This window comes from Dreissena polymorpha, chromosome 13, assembly GCF_020536995.1.
Source record: "Dreissena polymorpha isolate Duluth1 chromosome 13, UMN_Dpol_1.0, whole genome shotgun sequence".
NCBI lineage: Eukaryota > Metazoa > Mollusca > Bivalvia > Myida > Dreissenidae > Dreissena > Dreissena polymorpha.
Window position 1 is genome coordinate 58559045 of NC_068367.1, and position 18723 is coordinate 58577767.

At 36.8% G+C, this 18723-nt stretch overlaps 1 protein-coding gene across 1 annotated transcript in view; it reads left to right on the forward strand.

Moving 5' to 3' along the window:
* The window catches only part of LOC127854830 (kinesin-like protein KIF28P), a 73290-nt gene that overhangs the window by 36570 nt on the left and 17997 nt on the right, over window positions 1-18723 (forward strand). Inside the window, exons 11-15 of the mRNA XM_052389897.1 lie at window positions 5514-5629; window positions 7610-7724; window positions 11623-11686; window positions 12170-12301; window positions 16831-16997. Of these exons, the coding sequence (XP_052245857.1) occupies window positions 5514-5629; window positions 7610-7724; window positions 11623-11686; window positions 12170-12301; window positions 16831-16997 (594 nt within the window). The remainder of the gene's footprint in view (window positions 1-5513; window positions 5630-7609; window positions 7725-11622; window positions 11687-12169; window positions 12302-16830; window positions 16998-18723) is intronic.

The window sequence follows — 18723 nt, forward strand, 5'->3', positions numbered from 1 at the left end:
AAGTGCAAGAGTTTATTTTCCTGTACATTGTTTGCCCTTAAACTTGGGTAAAGGTTGGATACTTACATCATTCGACATGTGTGCCTTGTGTCGTGAACTTATCGCTCAGTTTTCTGCCTATAAACTTGAAACTTTACAATACCTTGTTTATACTGTATACATTTGTATCTTAATGCCATCATGATACCCATATAAATGTAATAACATCCGTCTGATGAATTTGCTGTAGATTTTGTTTATTTTCATGACGTCATTTAAGTTTTTATGCCCCCGAAGGAGGGCATATAGTGATTGGACTGTCCGTCTGTCTGTCTGTCTGTCAGTCCGTCTGTCCGTCACACTTTGCGTTTAGGTTTCGAAAAATGCTCATAACTTCTATGTCGCTTCAGATAGCAATTTCATATTTGGCATGCATGTGTATATGGACAAGGCCTTTCCATACGAACACAAATTTTGACTGCTGTAACCTTGACCTTGAACTAAGGGTCCGCGTTTAGGTTTCAAAATCTGCATTTAAGTTTCGAAAAAAGCTCATAACTTCTATCAAGCGTTTATAGGGGGCATAAGTCATCCTATGGTGACAGCTCTTGTTTACTTTCAAAATGAAGACAGAAAGATGCGAAAATAATGGGATAAATAAAAAACCAGGAAAGTGTTGAATACAGATACGTTTGTTTAAACTATGCGCGAAAATTTAACCGCTTGCAAAGACTTGAGGTTGAGGTATCATAAGCTTCACTAAATAAATGTATCTGTATTCAACACTAATCTGTTATTCTATGTATACGAAAGCTCTAGTGTACTATCTGGAAATTATCTTTTCTTGTTAAGCATTTGTTTTCATTTATTTGTATCTATGGCAATATGGTAATATTACACCACTGTGACCGAAATGTTTGAATTTTAGATGAAGGTGAGTTTTACAGGCTATGGTATTTATATCAACAATTGAGCAAGTTTGATATATGTTCATTTTTGGCTTTTTGTAAAAAAAATACATGTTACTGTTGTTTTCACTTAAACCAGGCATGCATAAACAAATGATTATATAAAGCAGTTTTGAAACAATCATTTTTTTAAAATAACAATATTAAACTTGCTCTCGTACCCTAGACTCAAATGTAGCTTTCATTCCCTCCTTTTTGAAGTCACATCAAATCATGCAAAGTGTCATATTTAAAAAAAACATGATCCCGTTTGCATTAGTACATTCGTAATCACATTAAAAAATGTTGTTGTTATTTGGCATTCAAAATGGATGATGTAATTGTAATTTAGCAGCAAGTTTTTTGTACAATTTTGCGATTTGTTCTTTATTGAATGAAAAAGCCCACCTTTTTAAAAGAAATGAATGTTTGCATTATAGTTTATTATCCCGTGTGCACGATTACCAGGTAGCATACACCATGTTATACTTGCCAGATTTGTAACAGAAAAAAATGAAAGTAAAAAAACTAAAAAATAGTAAACAAAATAGTTCAACGTTTGGCTAGCATGTATTCGGTAGTTTCAGTTTGATATTGCACCATTTATCATGTACATCGCATTGCACATAACTGTATGAAACAAAAATAACAATTGAGTTCCATTTGCAAATGTCATCATCCAAAGGACGATGTCTCAGTTTACTAATTATGAATCAGTATAGCTGTTTACTAAAACCTTCGGTAAAATTTAATTGTTGAATAAACAAAGCTGTACCCTTTTTTTTCTTTGCCTTTTCAGTTCTTAACACTGACTTTGCGTCTGACTTTTTTATCGCTGCCTTGGTTCCCATAAGTTCAATCAAATTCATATTATGGAGTGAAATAAAACAGGTTGACCACTTGATCACAGGGCCTCTTTATTTATTGAGCAATAATTCTGCAATAATTTTAATCAGCTGAAACGGCTGTTAAAGTCTTAATTCCTACTCGTGTTAAATGGATGCCTTCTTTTGTTTATAGGTTGACGTAGACTGATGAAAATATTAAGTGTCATAAATGTACAAAACAGGCCTCTTCAGTTGGTTAGAGTCTCAAGAACATGAATTAAAACATAACGACGGCAGTGTTTTCAATGTTGTGATTTGGTCTTCATCTGTTTTAACATTGTATTTTCGTTGCAGAATATTTAAATCAAAGTTACTGAATGTGTATATGTTTGCGATTTGTATGAAGCCAGCATTATATGTGGTATGAGAATTCATGTGAGGCATTTGGATAAAACTACATTTTTGTGATATTATTTGCTTTTAAGATTTGCATATTTTGCTGGACATTCTACATTGTCTGAAATGAATAAGAAAAAAATAACAAAAACAAATTAACTACTACTTGTATAGAGATTGTATTGCATTGTTGTATAATGCACAGATGACACTATTATATAAATAGGTTTTTATTGCCCACATGCACTTAAGTTTTAAGTTCAGAATGGTTAAGAGAGATATAAGTGATATAAGTGATCAAACAATGGAGTTACTCTGGAGACAGTATTTTGACTGTTCCGGACATGGTGAGATAACTTTTTCTCTTATTTCATTTTTTTCTCGTAAAATAAACCCATTCCAACAGAAATAACATTTTCTGTTGTAGGATTCTTTAACATTTCTTAATTGTCACTAAAATAAATACATGTTCTGTAGAACGATTCTGTAACATTTCTTTTCACTAAAAGTAAATGTATTTTTCAACATCAATTTTCTTGGATTCTATGGATCTGCATATATTGCAATCAACTAAAAATAACTGATTGTCTCATACCTAATGATAAAATTTCTTTTGTCAATGAATGAAATTGTGAAATTATTATTTATGTCATGAGCTTTATCTTGTAGGCACACTTAGATGAAATGTCATTTAAGCAAGTATGCAGATTCAATAAACAATGCAGGCATGCAAATAATGCAAATTATTCCTTTATTATAATTTGTATTATTGAAAATTGATGTAAACTTTATGGTAAATTATTATTTATTTTTTTCATTCATTTGACCACTTATGTGCAATAGTTTTCATTCAATCTAGAAATGACTGAGACTTCATGAACTTTTTTATGTTGGATCAAGTTGAATGGGCAAACAGATAACTCGAGTAATTGTTCAGTTATATTCCTTGATTTACTGCTAACATTTTTTTTATTTTTTATTTCTGCTATCTACCTCCAACAGCTTTAAGCAGATGTTTAACAAACTTCATGAAACTGACCATAGAAAACCGAGATCAACCCGAATAAAACTCCAGGCCAGGACCTGCATTTTTCCGTCCCTTGATTTCTCATGAAACTTTTTAGCACATTCCATTTACACTGTCCAACAGTCCTGGTCTAGTCATCACTATAAAAATTTATATTCGGAAGAATCACTAGGAAATCAATTACGTCTTTATCAATAATCCCATCCTATTTGAAAATTATAAAAATTGATATTATGAAGTATCACTAGGAAATCAATGACATCTTTATCAATTATCCCTTCCTATTTTAGAATTATAAAAAAATGATATTATGAAGTATCACTAAGAAATCAATGAAGAGTAATTAGTCTTTATCAATTATCCCATCCTATTTGAGAATTGAAGCATTTATTTTGTATACCATACTTTATGAACATCAGTTTAAAGAAATTAAGCACAAATTAATTATGCTATCCCCTTTTAACATCCATCTAAAGAATTGAAGCAATTATTTATTATCCCATCTTGTTTGAATTTCAATCTTTAGAAATGAAGCACAGGTGAAGGGCGCGTGACCAAGTCACTTTAACACTATCAATTTGTCATAAAACAACATTTTTTATCATATTGACCAAAAAAAAAATCAAACAAAAATCATATATAACATATCAGAATTTTTTTTGTTTTTTTTGTTTGGTCAATATGATAAAAAATGTTGTTTTATGACAAATTGATAGTGTTAAAGTGACTTGGCCACGCGCCCTTCACCTGTGAAATGAAGCACATAAAAATTTATGCCATCCTAATTGAACAGAAATCAAACAAATGAAACATATGAGCCTTGCCCTTGGAAAACGGGGCTTAATGCATGTGCATAAAGTCTAGACCCAGTTTAGCCTGTGCAGTCTGCACAAGCTACTCAAGGACGACACTATCAGCTTTTATTGAATTTTCCCTTTCAAGGCAGTTTTTATACGCCCGTCTATGACGGGACGTATTATGGTATACCCCGCGTCCGTCTGTCCGTCTGTTAATGTCGTACGCTACGTCAAATATCCTTTGACAGATTTTCTTCAAATTTTAACACAATCTTAATATTGATAAACCCTGATCCCCTTTCGTTTTTGACGGAATTCTGAATTGTCGTTCCAGAGTTATGGGACTTTGTTCGTCAAAATTTCGTGATTTCATTGAATGTCCTACTGTAGCTCAAATATCCTTCGATGGATTTTTTTCAAATTTCAACACAATCTTAATATTGATAAACCCTGATCCCCTTTCGTTTTTGACGGAATTCTGAATTGTCGTTCCAGAGTTATGGGACTTTGTTCGTCAAAATTTCGTGATTTCATTGAATGTCCTACTGTAGCTCAAATATCCTTCGATGGATTTTTTTCAAATTTCAACACAATCTTAATATTGATAAACCCTGATCCCCTTTCGTTTTTGACGGAATTCTGAATTGTCGTTCCAGAGTTATGGGACTTTGTTCGTCAAAATTTCGTGATTTCATTGAATGTCCTACTGTAGCTCAAATATCCTTCGATGGATTTTTTTCAAATTTCAACACAATCTTAATATTGATAAACCCTGATCCCCTTTCGTTTTTGACGGAATTCTGAATTGTCGTTCCAGAGTTATGGGACTTTGTTCGTCAAAATTTCGTGATTTCATTGAATGTCCTACCGTAGCTCAAATATCCTTCGATGGATTTTTTTCAAATTTCAACACAATCTTAATATTGATAAACCCTGATCCCCTTTCGTTTTTGACGGAATTCTGAATTGTTGTTCCACAGTTATGGGACTTTGTTGAATGTCAAGGAGACGGCGCTCCATGCTCATGTACTTATAAAATAAACCATGTATTCAAATACAAATAAACTGAAGTAAAAAAATGATTCAAAGGGTTATTTATTACCTTACTACTTCATTGGCGAACGACGGGCGTATCATGCGCTCATGGCGCAGCTCTTTATTTTTCTTAGCAAAGATCCTTAGCAAATTTCTAAACAGAAAGTGTTGTCTCTGATTAGCCTGTGCATAGTGCACAGGCTAATTTGGGACTATTATTTATGCACATCCATTAACCCAATTTTCCCAAACAAGGCATATAATTATTATTTGCTGTTTGAAGAGAAATGATAGGAAAGAAACATATCGCTAATTTGCTGTTTACACGAAAAACAAAGAAATGAAACATGGTGCTCATTTGCTATTTACATGAAAAACAAAGAAATGAAACATAGTGCTCATTTGCTGTTTACATGAAAAACAAAGAAATGAAACATAGTGCTCATTTGCTGTTTACATGAAAAACAAAGAAATGAAACATATTGCTAATTTGCTGTTTGAACAGAAATAGAGGAGATGAAGCGCCAGATGGAGGAAGAGCTGAGAAAGAAGCAGGAAGAGCTGGAGAACCTTAGCAAGAGCTATGAGCAGAGAATGGCTGAGGCAGCCATGGCCAATCAGGTACATGGGAGCATTGCCTATCAACTCAGTGGGATCTTTTAATGTGTAGCATCAGTGGGATCATGGTTGTAAAGCAAGGAGGGAAAAGTTAAGGTAGCGAGGGTCAATTAGGGCAATGGGATCATGTTTGTTTTAACTGGGAATCATTGGTATTTAGCTAGTCGTACAAACTGAGAATGGCCAAGGCAGCCATGGCCAATCAGGTCATTGGGATCATTGTTGTTTAGCCATGGCCAATTAGGTTAGTGGGATTATTGTTGTTTAGCAGGTAGCCATTGCCAATTAGGCCAGTGGGATCATTGTCGAGGTAACCTTGGCCAATCAGGTCAGTGGTATCATTGTTGTTTAGCCATGGCCAATTAGGTCAGTGGGGCAGAGAATGGCAGAGGCAGCCATGGCCAATCATTCCAGTTGGATCATTGTTGTTAAGGCAGCCATGGCCAATCCAACAAATATGGCTAAATTATGGCTGAGACATATGAAAGACGTTCAGGGAGAGAATGACAGAGGCAGCCATGGCCAATCAGGTCATTGGGATTATTGTTGTCAGGGGGATCTGTGTTGTCTAGTAAGAAAGGTCTTTAATTAATTTGATTTTCTAAGGGACTAAACATTTGTCAAAATGGGTATATGAGTGGTAAAGGGTGAATATTCCAGGGGTCTTGTTCATCGGGCAGACTTTTTGGAAGGAAGTCTGCCATGTAATGTTTTGCTTGCACTAAAATTGCAAATTCCTGAGGGTTTCATGTATCTTTATCTTTCATTTTGCTTAAAATTCTAATTTAGCAATATATCTCCGTACACAAAGTTCATCAATGATGATTTATAAACTAATCAATAAGCTGTGCAATAGAGAGTGTTAAGCTTATTAAAGTAAATTTAAGCTTTGCGTTTCAGTTACACAAATGTCTTATCACGTTGGAATTAATTTATTGGAATCTTTGTATGTTGGCCTAAAGACGACTCATTGTCATCGTATTTAGGGTTTGGCAGCTGCAGAGGACAAAGAGGATGATTTTTATGCCCCCCTTCGAAGAAGAGGGGGTATATTGTTTTGCACATGTCGGTCGGTCCGTCCGTCGGTCCGTCCACCAGATGGTTTCCGGATGATAACTCAAGAACGCTTAGGCCTAGGATCATGAAACTTCATAGGTACATTGATCATGACTGGCAGATGACCCCTATTGATTTTCTGGTCACTAGTTCAAAGGTCAAGGTCACAGTGACACGAAACAGTAAAATGGTTTCCGGATGATAACTCAAGAATGCTAAATAAATACGCCTAGGATCATGAAATTTCATAGGGACATTGATCATGACTGGCAGATGACCACTATTGATTTTCAGGTCACTAGGTTAAAGGTCAAGATCACAGTGACTTGAAACAGTAAAATGGTTTCCGGATGATAACTCAAGAATGCTTACGCCTAGGATCATGAAACTTCATAGGTACATTGATAATGACTGGCAGATGACCCCTGTTGATTTTCAGGTCACTAGGTCAAAGGTCAAGGTCACAGTTGCTTGAAATAGTAAAATGGTTTCCAGATGATAACTCAATAATGCTTACGCCTATGATCATGAAACTTCATAGGTACATTGATCATGACTGGCAGATGACCCCTATTAATTTTCAGGTCACTAGATCAAAGGTCAAGGTCACAGTGACTCGAAACAGTAAAATGGTTTCCTGATGATAACTCAAGAATAATTAGGCCTAGGATCATGAAACTTCATAGGTACATTGATCATGACTGGCAGATGACCCCTATTGATTTTCAGGTCACTAGGTCAAAGGTCAAGGTCACAGTGACAAAAAACGTATTCACACAATGGCTGCCACTATAACTGACAGCCCATATGGGGGGCATGCATGTTTACAAACAGCCCTTGTTTAATATATCTTGTATCTTAAATTTGGGGCATGAACAAAAAATTTAGCGTCCAAAAACAAGCAATTATGGTCCTTAAATATTTCAGGGGTCAGCAATTGCAAAGGACAAAGAAGATGGAGACAAGAAAGTGGTGCCACATTTCTGGAACCTAAATGAGGACCCAGCACTGGCAGGAATGATCGTGCACTTTGCCAGAGACGGTAAAAAGATTTGTTTGTAAAAAAAGTTTATTTGAGCTGCACTCTGGGGAAACAGGGCTTAATGCTTGCGAGAAAAGTGTCAGCCAAGATTAGCCTGTGCAATCCGCACAGGCTAATCAGGGATAACACTTTCTGACTTTACTGGATTTTCGCTAAGGAGAGACTCCTTTCAAACAAAAAAAACCATAAAAGCGGACAGTGTTGTTCCTAATTAGCTTGTGGGGACTGGACAGAATAATTTTTTATTGGTTTGGGGGGATTGGGGGAGTGGTAATGTTATTTTTTGTTATGTCCCCGGTAGGGTGGCATATAGAAGTTGAACTGTCCGTCAGTCTGTCTGTCCTTCCGTCCGTCCAAAAACTTTAACATTTGCCATAACTTTTGCAATACTGAATATAGCAACTTGATATTTGGCATGCATGTGTATCTCATGATGCTGCACATTTTGAGTGGTGAAAGGTCAAGGTCTAGGTCATCCTTCAAGGTCAAAAGTAAAAAAAAATACAATCCAAGGGAAGTAATAAGCTTTAAAAGGGAGATAATTTCTAAACCTGCCAAATGATATATTGAAATTTTATTTCAAAGCCGTGCAATAGGGGGCATTGTGTTCTGACAAACAGATCTCTTGTTTAATGATAATTGAGTAAAAAAATTGTTTAAAAAAATAAAAGCCTCAAGTATAGATAGTTACATGTACTTTGTAAAAATGATTCTTTGTTTTTAACCCAGTTTTTAGCTCATCTGTCACGAAGTGACATGGTGAGCTTATGTGACCGTGTGATGTCAGGCGTCCGTATGTGCGTGCGTGCGTCTGTTTGCGTCCGTCAACAATTTGCTTGTGTAGACAGTATAATATAGAGGTCACAGTTTTCACCAAATCTTTATGAAATTTGGTAAGAATGTTTATCTTGATGAAATCTGGGTTGGGATTGTATTTGGGTCATCTGGGGTCAAAAACTAGGTCACTAGGTCAAATAATAGAAAAACCTTATGTAGACAATAGGGGTCACAGTTTTCATGCAATCTTTATGAAATTTGGTCAGAATGTTTATCTTGATGAAATCTGGGTTGGGATTGTATTTGGGTCATCTGGGGTCACAAACTAGGTCACTAGGTCAAATAATAGAAAAACCTTGTAAAAACCTTGTGTAGACAATAGAGGTGTCAGTTTTCATCCAATCTTTATGAAATTTGGTCAGAGTGTTAATCTTGATGAAATCTGGGTTGGGATTGTATTTGGGTCATCTGGAGTCAAAAACTAGGTCACTAGGTCAAATAATAGAAAAACCTTTAACAGCGTAATTTATTGTATTTCACTAAGTGTTTTATAATAATTTATATATCAGATTAAAGAGAATAAAATTTTCTTTATTATGGCTTTTATTTCATGAAAATCCACAAAGGATAAGTGTTATTAATTGTTGCTTAATTATTGAACAAGTTTTTTTTTGACATGCCGTCCCAGATATTAACCGCTTTCGGCTGTAGACTGTGCTTCAATACATCGCCGTGTTATTGACCTGAAAAATTGATACGCAGTCGGCATTAACACCGGTCATCGAGACATATTACTGATGTGAAAACAAATCGTACATCGTAGCGGCTTAAATAAAAAATTGCATCTGATTAAAGATTTAAGATTGCTGCCGATTTAAATCAATTTGAGTGCTGTGTTTAGACTTAAGTTGAGAAAAATGGCAACGAGATACTTGCCTGTTGGATATAAGGTGAAAGATCTTGAAGGTGCATAAAATAAGTGGCGCTGGGAATGGTTACACGAGAAAGACTACGCTGTAGTCTACGGGAGGGGAGTGAACTGGTTGAGAAAAGTGGAAGCTTGTGGGAAAGCGGTTTGAGAAGTTTTAAAGAAAACCCTGAATTATCAGTCTTGTGGGAAGAAGGCATTTTGTCTCCACGCAGAGGACCCTAATCACATAAAGAATATAAGAACCATCAAGACCAACCAGGTAGGGTTTTTATTTTTTTAAACTAACACCCCGAATTTGGTCGTATTTTCTGTTGCTAAAGTTTACTGTTTAGGTTGTTTTGCATCAAAAATCGGCAAGATAGATCTAGCAAATTTGCCAATTTTTTTATTAATAACATACGATTCATTGATTGTGAGCTTTTAAAACATTTTGACCTTTGAATAAAGCATAAAACAGGAAAAGAATTTTTACAGTAATTGAAAATACGATCAAATACGCCATTTTTGCTGACTGGGAAAGGTCTTTTTTAGTTAAATAAAATGTTTTATTGTCCCCAACATATGAGCCCAGCAGCAAGAAATGTTGTTTTTTTTACTTTTTGTAAAACAAATATGGGCAACCGACCGTACCCCAAATTTGACGACACCTAAATTCGACGATGTTCTATTTTTATCGATTAAATGGATGATTATTGTCTTGGAATCATTTCAAAGTAATACAGCAGAGTTGAAAATTATTATTTTGTGCTATTAAACATTTCATTATTTCTTTAATTATTTGCTAAATATTGCTTCATGTAACCGTTACATCGTCGAATTTGGGTCACACCCGGATACAATTATTTAGCATTCAAACAAAGCGATTGGGATAAAAACTAGGGGAAACCATGCTGAAATTTTCAATTTTAACTGTTGAGCAGAAGCCACCATACCCAATTTTCTTAGGTGTATGTGGAGGCTTCTGGCAGCATGATTCTGTGAATATAAATGGTTACAAACATTTGATTCTGCATTTATTAAATATGTATTATTGACTTTTTAAAGTATGTGTGAACAATATAATAATTTGTAACGACTGTTACAGGTTTTACCGGGTTCTTCAAAAGCAACACCTGCAGTCGAGTCCATGCCAGACAGAGGGTGCATGTGAATGAATTGCCTTTTGACTAACTTTTGTGTGTTCCTTATCAGATACATGAAGATTTTTAAATATATGTGTATGTTGTTTTTTTAAGAAAATAGAATCACCAGAACAGGTACAGGCACCCTTTAAATGCGTCGAATCCAGGAGCTTCCAGGGGCCTCCGGCCCCCTTGTCCCATGGACCCACCAAGGCCCTGCGGCCCCCTGGCCCCCAGCTTTAAGTTCAGGATTTTCAAAATATCCAACTTTGACCCCTGCAAATGCTTTGCTAAAACTTTGGCTACAGTTTCTAAAATTTGGCTACACAAAATTCCATTTGGCTTAAATGTTGGCTACAGAAATTTTTGGGCAAGGGGAGCCCTGTTTGGATTGTATTTGGGTCATCTGGGGTCAGCAACTAGGCAATAGGTCAAATAATAGAAAAACCTTGTGTAGACTATAGAGGTCACAGTTTTCATCAGACCTTAATGAAATATAGTCAGAATGTTTGTCTTGTTAAAATCTGGGTTGGGATTGAATTTGGGTCATCTAGGGTTAAAAACTAGGTAAGATTTAAAAAAACAACTTTTGTAGACAGTAGAGGTCACAGTTTTCATTAAATCTTTATGAAATTTGGCCAGAATATTAATCTTGATGAAATCTGGGTAGGGATTGTATTAGGGTCATCTGGGGTCAAAAACTAGGTCACTAGGTCAAATCATAGAAAACCTTTGTGAAGACAATAGAGGTCATAGTTTTCATATGATCTTAATGAAATATGGTCAGAATGTTTATCTTGATAATATCTGATTTTGAATCGTATATGGGTCATCTGGGGTCAAAAATTAGGTCACCGGGCCAATTCTAGTAAAACCTTGTGTAGATGAAAGAGGTCACAGTTTTCATCACGTCTTAATGAAATTTTGTCAGAATGTATTAATTAATGAAATCTGGCTTATGATTGTATATGGGTCTAATAAAATTTAAGTTCATGAAGCAAGGTTAGGCAGGTGAGCGATTCAGGGCCATCATGGCACTCTTGTTCATGTTATACTTTGTGATTAACAGGAACGTCCAGGGTGGGCAACAAGACAGCTACCCCACAACCTGAGATCATGCTGAACGGACTCAGGTAAGGATTTAGAAAGATTGAGCCTCGTTTTTGAAATAAAACCCAGACCTAATGCATGTGCAAAAAGCGTCGTCGCTGATTATCCTGTGCAGTTTGCAGAGGCTTATCTGGGACGACACTTTTTGCACATGCATTAAGATCAGTTTTCCCAGGACAATGCCCATTTGCTCCCCACCATCAATTCTTCAACATTTAACTCAACATTTTTTCAAAGATTCTCCAAGTTTGACCTTATTTTAGGCAGCAGATACTTTCTTTTAATGAATTAATTCTCTCTTGAACAAATAGATTAATTAGTTTTACTCTTTTATCTCACCTGAGCACAATTGTGTGCTAATGGTGAGAAGTATTGGGGATAACGTGATGTTTCTCTTCTGTCTGTGTGTAATTGGGTCAGTGAATGTACCCTTCAAATGAAATCACCTTAATCCCTATGTGATTTAAATGGCCCCATGAAGTTTTAATGGCACAATGTAATTTCAGCATTGCCAAGGACCACGCTGAAGTGATTAACAAGAAGGGGGCCGTGTCCATCAAGCCCAATCCCTCCGCCAAGGAGATCATGGTGAACGGAGTGAAGATAGTCAGTGAGACAAAGCTCTCACACAACGACAGGTGAGGGCAATAGTTGTCATAGTGAATGGAGTGAAGATAGTCAGTGAGACAAAGCTCTCACACAACGACAGGTGAGGGCAATAGTTGTCATGGTGAACGGAGTGAAGATAGTCAGTGAGATGAAGCTCTCACACAACGACAGGTAAGGGCAATAGTTGTCATGATGAACGGAGTGAAGAAAGTCAGTGAGACAAAGCTCTCACACAACGACAGGTAAGGGCAATAGTTGTCATGGTGAATGGAGTGAAGATAGTCAGTGAGATGAAGCTCTCACACAACGACAGGTAAGGGCAATAGTTGTCATGGTGAACGGAGTGAAGATAGTCAGTGAGACAAAGCTCTCACACAACGACAGGTAAGGGCAATAGTTGTCATGGTGAACGGAGTGAAGATAGTCAGTAAGACAAAGCTCTCACGCAATGACAGGTGGGGGCAATAGTTGTCATGGTGAACAGGGTGACGATAGTCAGTGAGACAAAGCTCTCACACAATGACAGGTAAAGGCAATAGTTGCCATGGTGAAGGGGGTGAAGATAGTCAGTGAGACAAAGCTCTCACACAATGACAGGTAAGGGCAATAGTAGTCATGGTGAACGGAGTGAAGATAGTCAGTGAGATGAAGCTATCACACAATGACAGGTGAGGGCAATAGTTATACCCCCACAAACGAAGTTGAGGGGGGTATATAGAAGTGAACTTGTCTGTCGGTCTGTCGGTCTGTCTGTTGGTCTGTATTAAGTGTCCGCTCTCTAATTCAAGTAGTTTTCATCCGATCTTCACCAAACTTGGTAAGAAGTTGTATCTACATGATGTCTAGGCCAAGTTCGAATATGGGCCTTGCCGGGTCAAAAACTAGGTCAAGGGGTCACTTTGTGTGTTTTAAACATTCAGCATGTTGTCAGCTCTCTAATTTCAAGTAGTTTTCATCCGATCTTCACCAAACTTGGTCAGAAGTTGTATCTAGATGATCTTAAGGCCAAGTTTGAACATGGGCCTTGCCGGGTCAAAAACTAGGTCACGGGGTCACTTAGTGCGTTTTAAACATTCAGCATGTTGTCTGATCTCTAATTCAAGTAGTTTTCATCCGGTCTTCACCAAACTTGGTTTGAAGTTGTATCTAGATGATCTTAAGGCCAAGTTTGAACATGGGCCTTGCCGGGTCAAAAACTAGGTCACGGGGTCACTTAGTGCATTTTTAGCGCACCTGTCACGAAGTGACATGGTGAGCTTATGTGACCGTGTGATGTCAGGCGTCCGTTGTGTGTGCGTGTGTGCGTCCGTCAACAATTTTTTTGTGTAGACAGTAGAGGGCACAATTTTCATCCAATCTTTATGAAATTTGGTCAGAATGTTTATCTTGATGAAATCTGGGTCGGGATTGTATTTGGGTCATCTGGGGTCAAAAACTAGATCACTAGGTCAAAAAGTAGGTCACATAATAGGTCAAATAATAGAAAAACCTTGTGTAGACAATAGAGGTTGCAGTTTTCATCCAATCTTTATGAAATTTGGTCAGATTGTTTATCTTGATAAATCTTGGTTGGGATTGTATTTGGGTCATCTGGGGTCAAAAACTAGGTCAAACACTAGGTCAAATAATAGAAAAACCTTGTGTACACAGTAGAGGTCACAGTTTTCATCCAATCTTTATGAAATTTGGTCAGAATGTTTATCTTGATGAAATCTGGGTTGGGATTGTATTTGGGTCATCTGGGGTCAAAAATTAGGTCACTAGGTCAAAAACTAGGTCTAATAATAGAAAAACCTTGTGTAGACAGTAGAGGTCACAGTTTTCATCCAATCTTTATGAAATTTGGTCAGAGTGTTTATCTTGATAAAATCTGGGTCGGAATTGTATTTGGGTCATCTGGGGTCAAAAACTAGGTCACTAGGTCTAGAAAAACCGTCAACAATTTGTTTGTGTAGACAGTAGAGGTCACAGTTTTCATCCAATCTTTATGAAATTTGGTCAGAATGTTTATCTTGATGAAATCTGGGTTGGGATTGTATTTGGGTCATCTGGGGTCAAAAACTAGGTCACTAGGTCAAATACTAGGTCACTAGGTCATATAATAGAAAAACCTTGTATAGACAATAGAGGTCACAGTTTTCATCCAATCTTTATGAAATTTGGTCAGAATGTTTATCTTGATGAAATCTGGGTTGGGATTGTATTTGGTTAGTCAGGTGAGCAATTCAGGGCCATCATGGCCCTCTTGTTTAATATTCAGCATGGTGTCCTCTCTCTTATTCAAGTAGTTTCCATCTGATCTTCACCAAACTTGGTCAGAAGTTTTATCTAGATGATCTGAAGGCCAAGTTCGAACATGGGCCATGCCAGGTCAAAAACTAGGTCACAGGGTTCACTTAGTACGTTTTACACATTGAGCATGGTGTCCGCTCTCTATTTCAAGTAGTTTAAATCTGATCTTCACCACACTTGGTCAGAAGTTGTAACTAGATGATGTGTAGGTCAAGTTCGAACATGGGCCATGCCGGGAAAAAACTAGGTCACGGGGTCACTTAGTGTGTTTTAAACCTCACCATGTTGTCCGCTCTCTAATTCAAGTAGTTTTTATCCAATCTTCACCAAAATTGGTCAGAAGTTGTATCTTGATAATGCCTAGGGCAAGTTTGAATATGGGTCATGCTGGGTCAAAAACAAGGTCATGGGGTCACTAAGTGGGTTTTAAACATCACAATGTTGTCCGCACTCTCATTCAAGTAGTTTTCATCCAATCTTCACCAAACTTGGTCAGAAGTTGTATCTAGATGATTTCTGGGTCAAGTTTGAATATGGGTCATGCCGGGTAAAAAACTAGGTCACGGGGTATCTTAGTGCGTTTTAAACCTCACCATGTTGTCCGCTCTCTCATTCAAGTAGTTTTCATCCAATCCTCACCAAACTTGGTCACAAGTTTTATCTAAATGATCTCTAGGACAAATTTGAACATGGGCTATCCGGGCCTTAAACTAGGTCACGGGGTCACTTAGTGCTTTTTTTAACATTCAGCATGTTGTCCGCTCTCTAATTCAAGTAGTTTACATCCGATCTTCACCAAACTTGGTCAGAAGTTTTATGGAGATGATCTTAAGGCCAAGTTAGAACATGGGCCTTTCTGGGTCAAAAACTGGGTCAAGGGGTCACTTAGTGCGTTTTAAAAATTGAGCATGGTGTCCACTGTTTTTTGTGAAGACAACATGCAAAATATTATGTGTCAATGCGGCATGTGGGGGTATTCGTCACGTCTGTGTCAAAGCACTAGTTGTCATGGTGAACAGAGTGAAGATAGTCAGTGAGACAAAGCTCTCACACAAGGACAGGTGAGGGCAATAGTTGTCATGGTGAACGGAGTGAAGATAGTCAGTGAGACAAAGCTCTCACACAACAACAAGTGAGGGCAATAGTTGTCATGGTGAACGGAGTGAAGATAGTCAGTGAGATGAAGCGCTCACACAACGACAGGTGAGGGTAATAGTTGTCATCTTAATCTCCACAAAAAACAAGCCTTGAACCATTTCATGTTGGGGGTGTCAATTGGGGAGATCTAAAGAAAGCTGTCATACAGGGGATCAATCCCTTGACATCCTGACCGGTTGGGAGTGATCTAAAGAAAGCTAACATGATACATGACCTCCCAGTAGGTGGTTAAATGACTGCTGTGATATGTCTGAAATACTGTTGCAAATGATGAAAAACCCAAAGAAATAAACAAACAAAAGTAGGACACAGATCTTAGATAGTACTATCATAAACTCAACATGTATGAATAAATAGATTGTAAATCATATGTGGACAAAAGCAAGCGGCCCCAAAAGGGTTCATATAACTCTCCTAAGCAATGATTTTCAGCATTATTTGGTTATTGTATACACGTGTGCATTGTAAAAAAACATGTTCAAATATGTACAAATGATAAACTCATATCTAAACAAACAATTTGTTAGCGTTAATACTTTTACATATTAAACAAATGTATTGTACAAAATTAGGAAATTTCATGAAGTTAGTTGTAGTTGAATACCTTAAACTTTAACTAAATTGGTCTTAGTAAAATTGGTTATTAAAAAGTTGTCCCATATAGAAGACATACATTTATTTGGGAGGATGACCTCTTTTTCTTGAATGTTGTGATTTTTAATGCTCTTTTTTTAGTGGGTGAAAAATGTGTCTCTAATATTTTATGCTGTCTCTTTGGGTATCATATGTGAAAGGAAAAATCTCAGTCCTGTGACGTTTGAAACAGTACTTAAGCTTTTATGATGAAACTTAATATGTTGATAGAGTCCCACACGGGTAGGTGAAAGAAATTTACATTATTTTATCAGACAAAAAAAGAAATTTGTTTGTAATATTTTATTCTGTATTTTTATAGAATTGTTCGGCCCAACCACATGTTTGTTTTTCACCCTCCAAAACTATGCTAAGAAAAAACTGATCAACAAAAAGTAATGTCTTATATTAAAGACATACATGTGTTTCGCAGGGTAACCACATTAGTTTGTAATATTTTATGCCGTTTCTTCAGGGTATCATTTGGCCCCAACCACCTGTACGTTTTCCACCACCCCCAAGACTATGCCAAGAAGGTGAACGCTGGTGAGAAAGTGGACACACCCACGTTTGATACCGCCCAGCAGGAAATTGCCAAGCAGTCTGGGTTGATGACAGCTGGCGGTGATGGAATGTCTAAAGGTATCCATGGAACCCATGGTTGCTATGTTAAAAGGGGTATTTATTGAAACAGGGTTGCTAGGTTATAAGGGGTATACATTGAAACCAGTTAGGCTATTTTAAAAGGGTATCTAGGAAAATCAGAGTTGCTAGGTAAAAAGGGATTCAATTGAATCCAGGGTTGCTTTGTTAAAAGGCTTATCCATTGAAACTAGGGTTGATAGATTGAGGGGTATCCATGGAAACCAGGATTTCTAGGTTAAAAGGGAATTCACGTGCTGCTAAGTTCAAGGAGTATATTTGAAACCAGGGTTGCTATCTACAATTGGTTAACATTTAAACTATGGTTGTTAGGTTAAAGAAGTATCCATTTAATGAGGCTGTTATTGTAAAGTGTTATCATTTGAAACCAGGGTTACTAGATTAAAAGGGGTATCCACAGAAAACAGGGTTGCTAGGTTGAATGGTTAGCTGTGGCAATCAGGGTTGCAAGGTCAAAAGGGTATCTCAAGGTTGCTTGAACACCATTGAAACCATGGTTATTATGCTAAAAGGGCAGACATCCAGGTTTTTGTGAAACATATTTTGTGTAAACTGACTTAAAGAGCTGAGAAGTAGATTGTAAAGGCCTTTCAATATCTTGTTTTTATGCCCCCTGTAGGGTGGCATATAGCAGTTAACTGTCCGTCAGTATGTCAGTCAGTATGTCAGTCTGTCTGTCCGTCCGGAAAAAAACTTTAACGTTGGCCATAACTTTTGCAATATTGAAGATAGCAACTTGTTATATGGCATGCATGTGTACCTCATGAAGCTGCACATTTTGAGTGGTGGAAGTTCAAGGTCATCCTTCAAGGTCAAAGGTCAACAACAAAAAATATTTCAAAGTGGCATTCTCATGAAGCTGCACATTTTGAGTGGTGGAAGTTTAAGGTCAAGGTCATCCTTCAAGGTCAAAGGTCAAAAAAAAATAAACAAATATTTCAAAGTGGCGCAATAGGGGGCATTGTGTTTCTGACAAACACATCTCTTGTTAACTTCCATTTTTAGCAAAATTATATTACCACCCCAAGCTGTGAAAGGATCCTTTTAAATGCTGTTGTGGTATTATTGTGTAGTTTTCATACATGAATACTGAATTTTACATAATGTCTGAAGGTTTTTATATTGCAACACACACAGGCTGTCAGAATGGTAGATTAATCAGAAAATGTTTACTTTATATGCTTACATATAATTAAATATACTAACATATAATGTAAATGTTGCTTATGCATTTCGAATAACAATGAATATGCTTAAAGATATACAGTTATAATAAAGTTTGATGTTGAAAAAAATACTATAAATTACATTTTTAGATATCAATATGGGCATGCCATTGTTGTGTGTTTTTTTAATCCACTCAGATGTCTCTGCAACCAATATAACAGTCTCTAAAAGCATTATTTTTTCTTGTTTGTAGAGATGAATTCGTGTAAGTCACATGTTGACAAGAGCTAATTATCTTGTGTTTTGTGGCTAATTTGTTAAATCACCATGTTTGTTTTATCCCGTTTCAATGCATGTTTTTGTTCTTGTGCTAATATATGCATGTGCTTAAACAAGTTTGAAAACGGGTCATACCAGGCAGTTCTGAGGTTTTTTCACAAAAAACATGCCAAACTGACCAGGTATGTGTGATCCCATAAAATGAAATCAATTTTAATAACCATGCAGCGAGAACATATGGCATCCCATGGCTTCCATG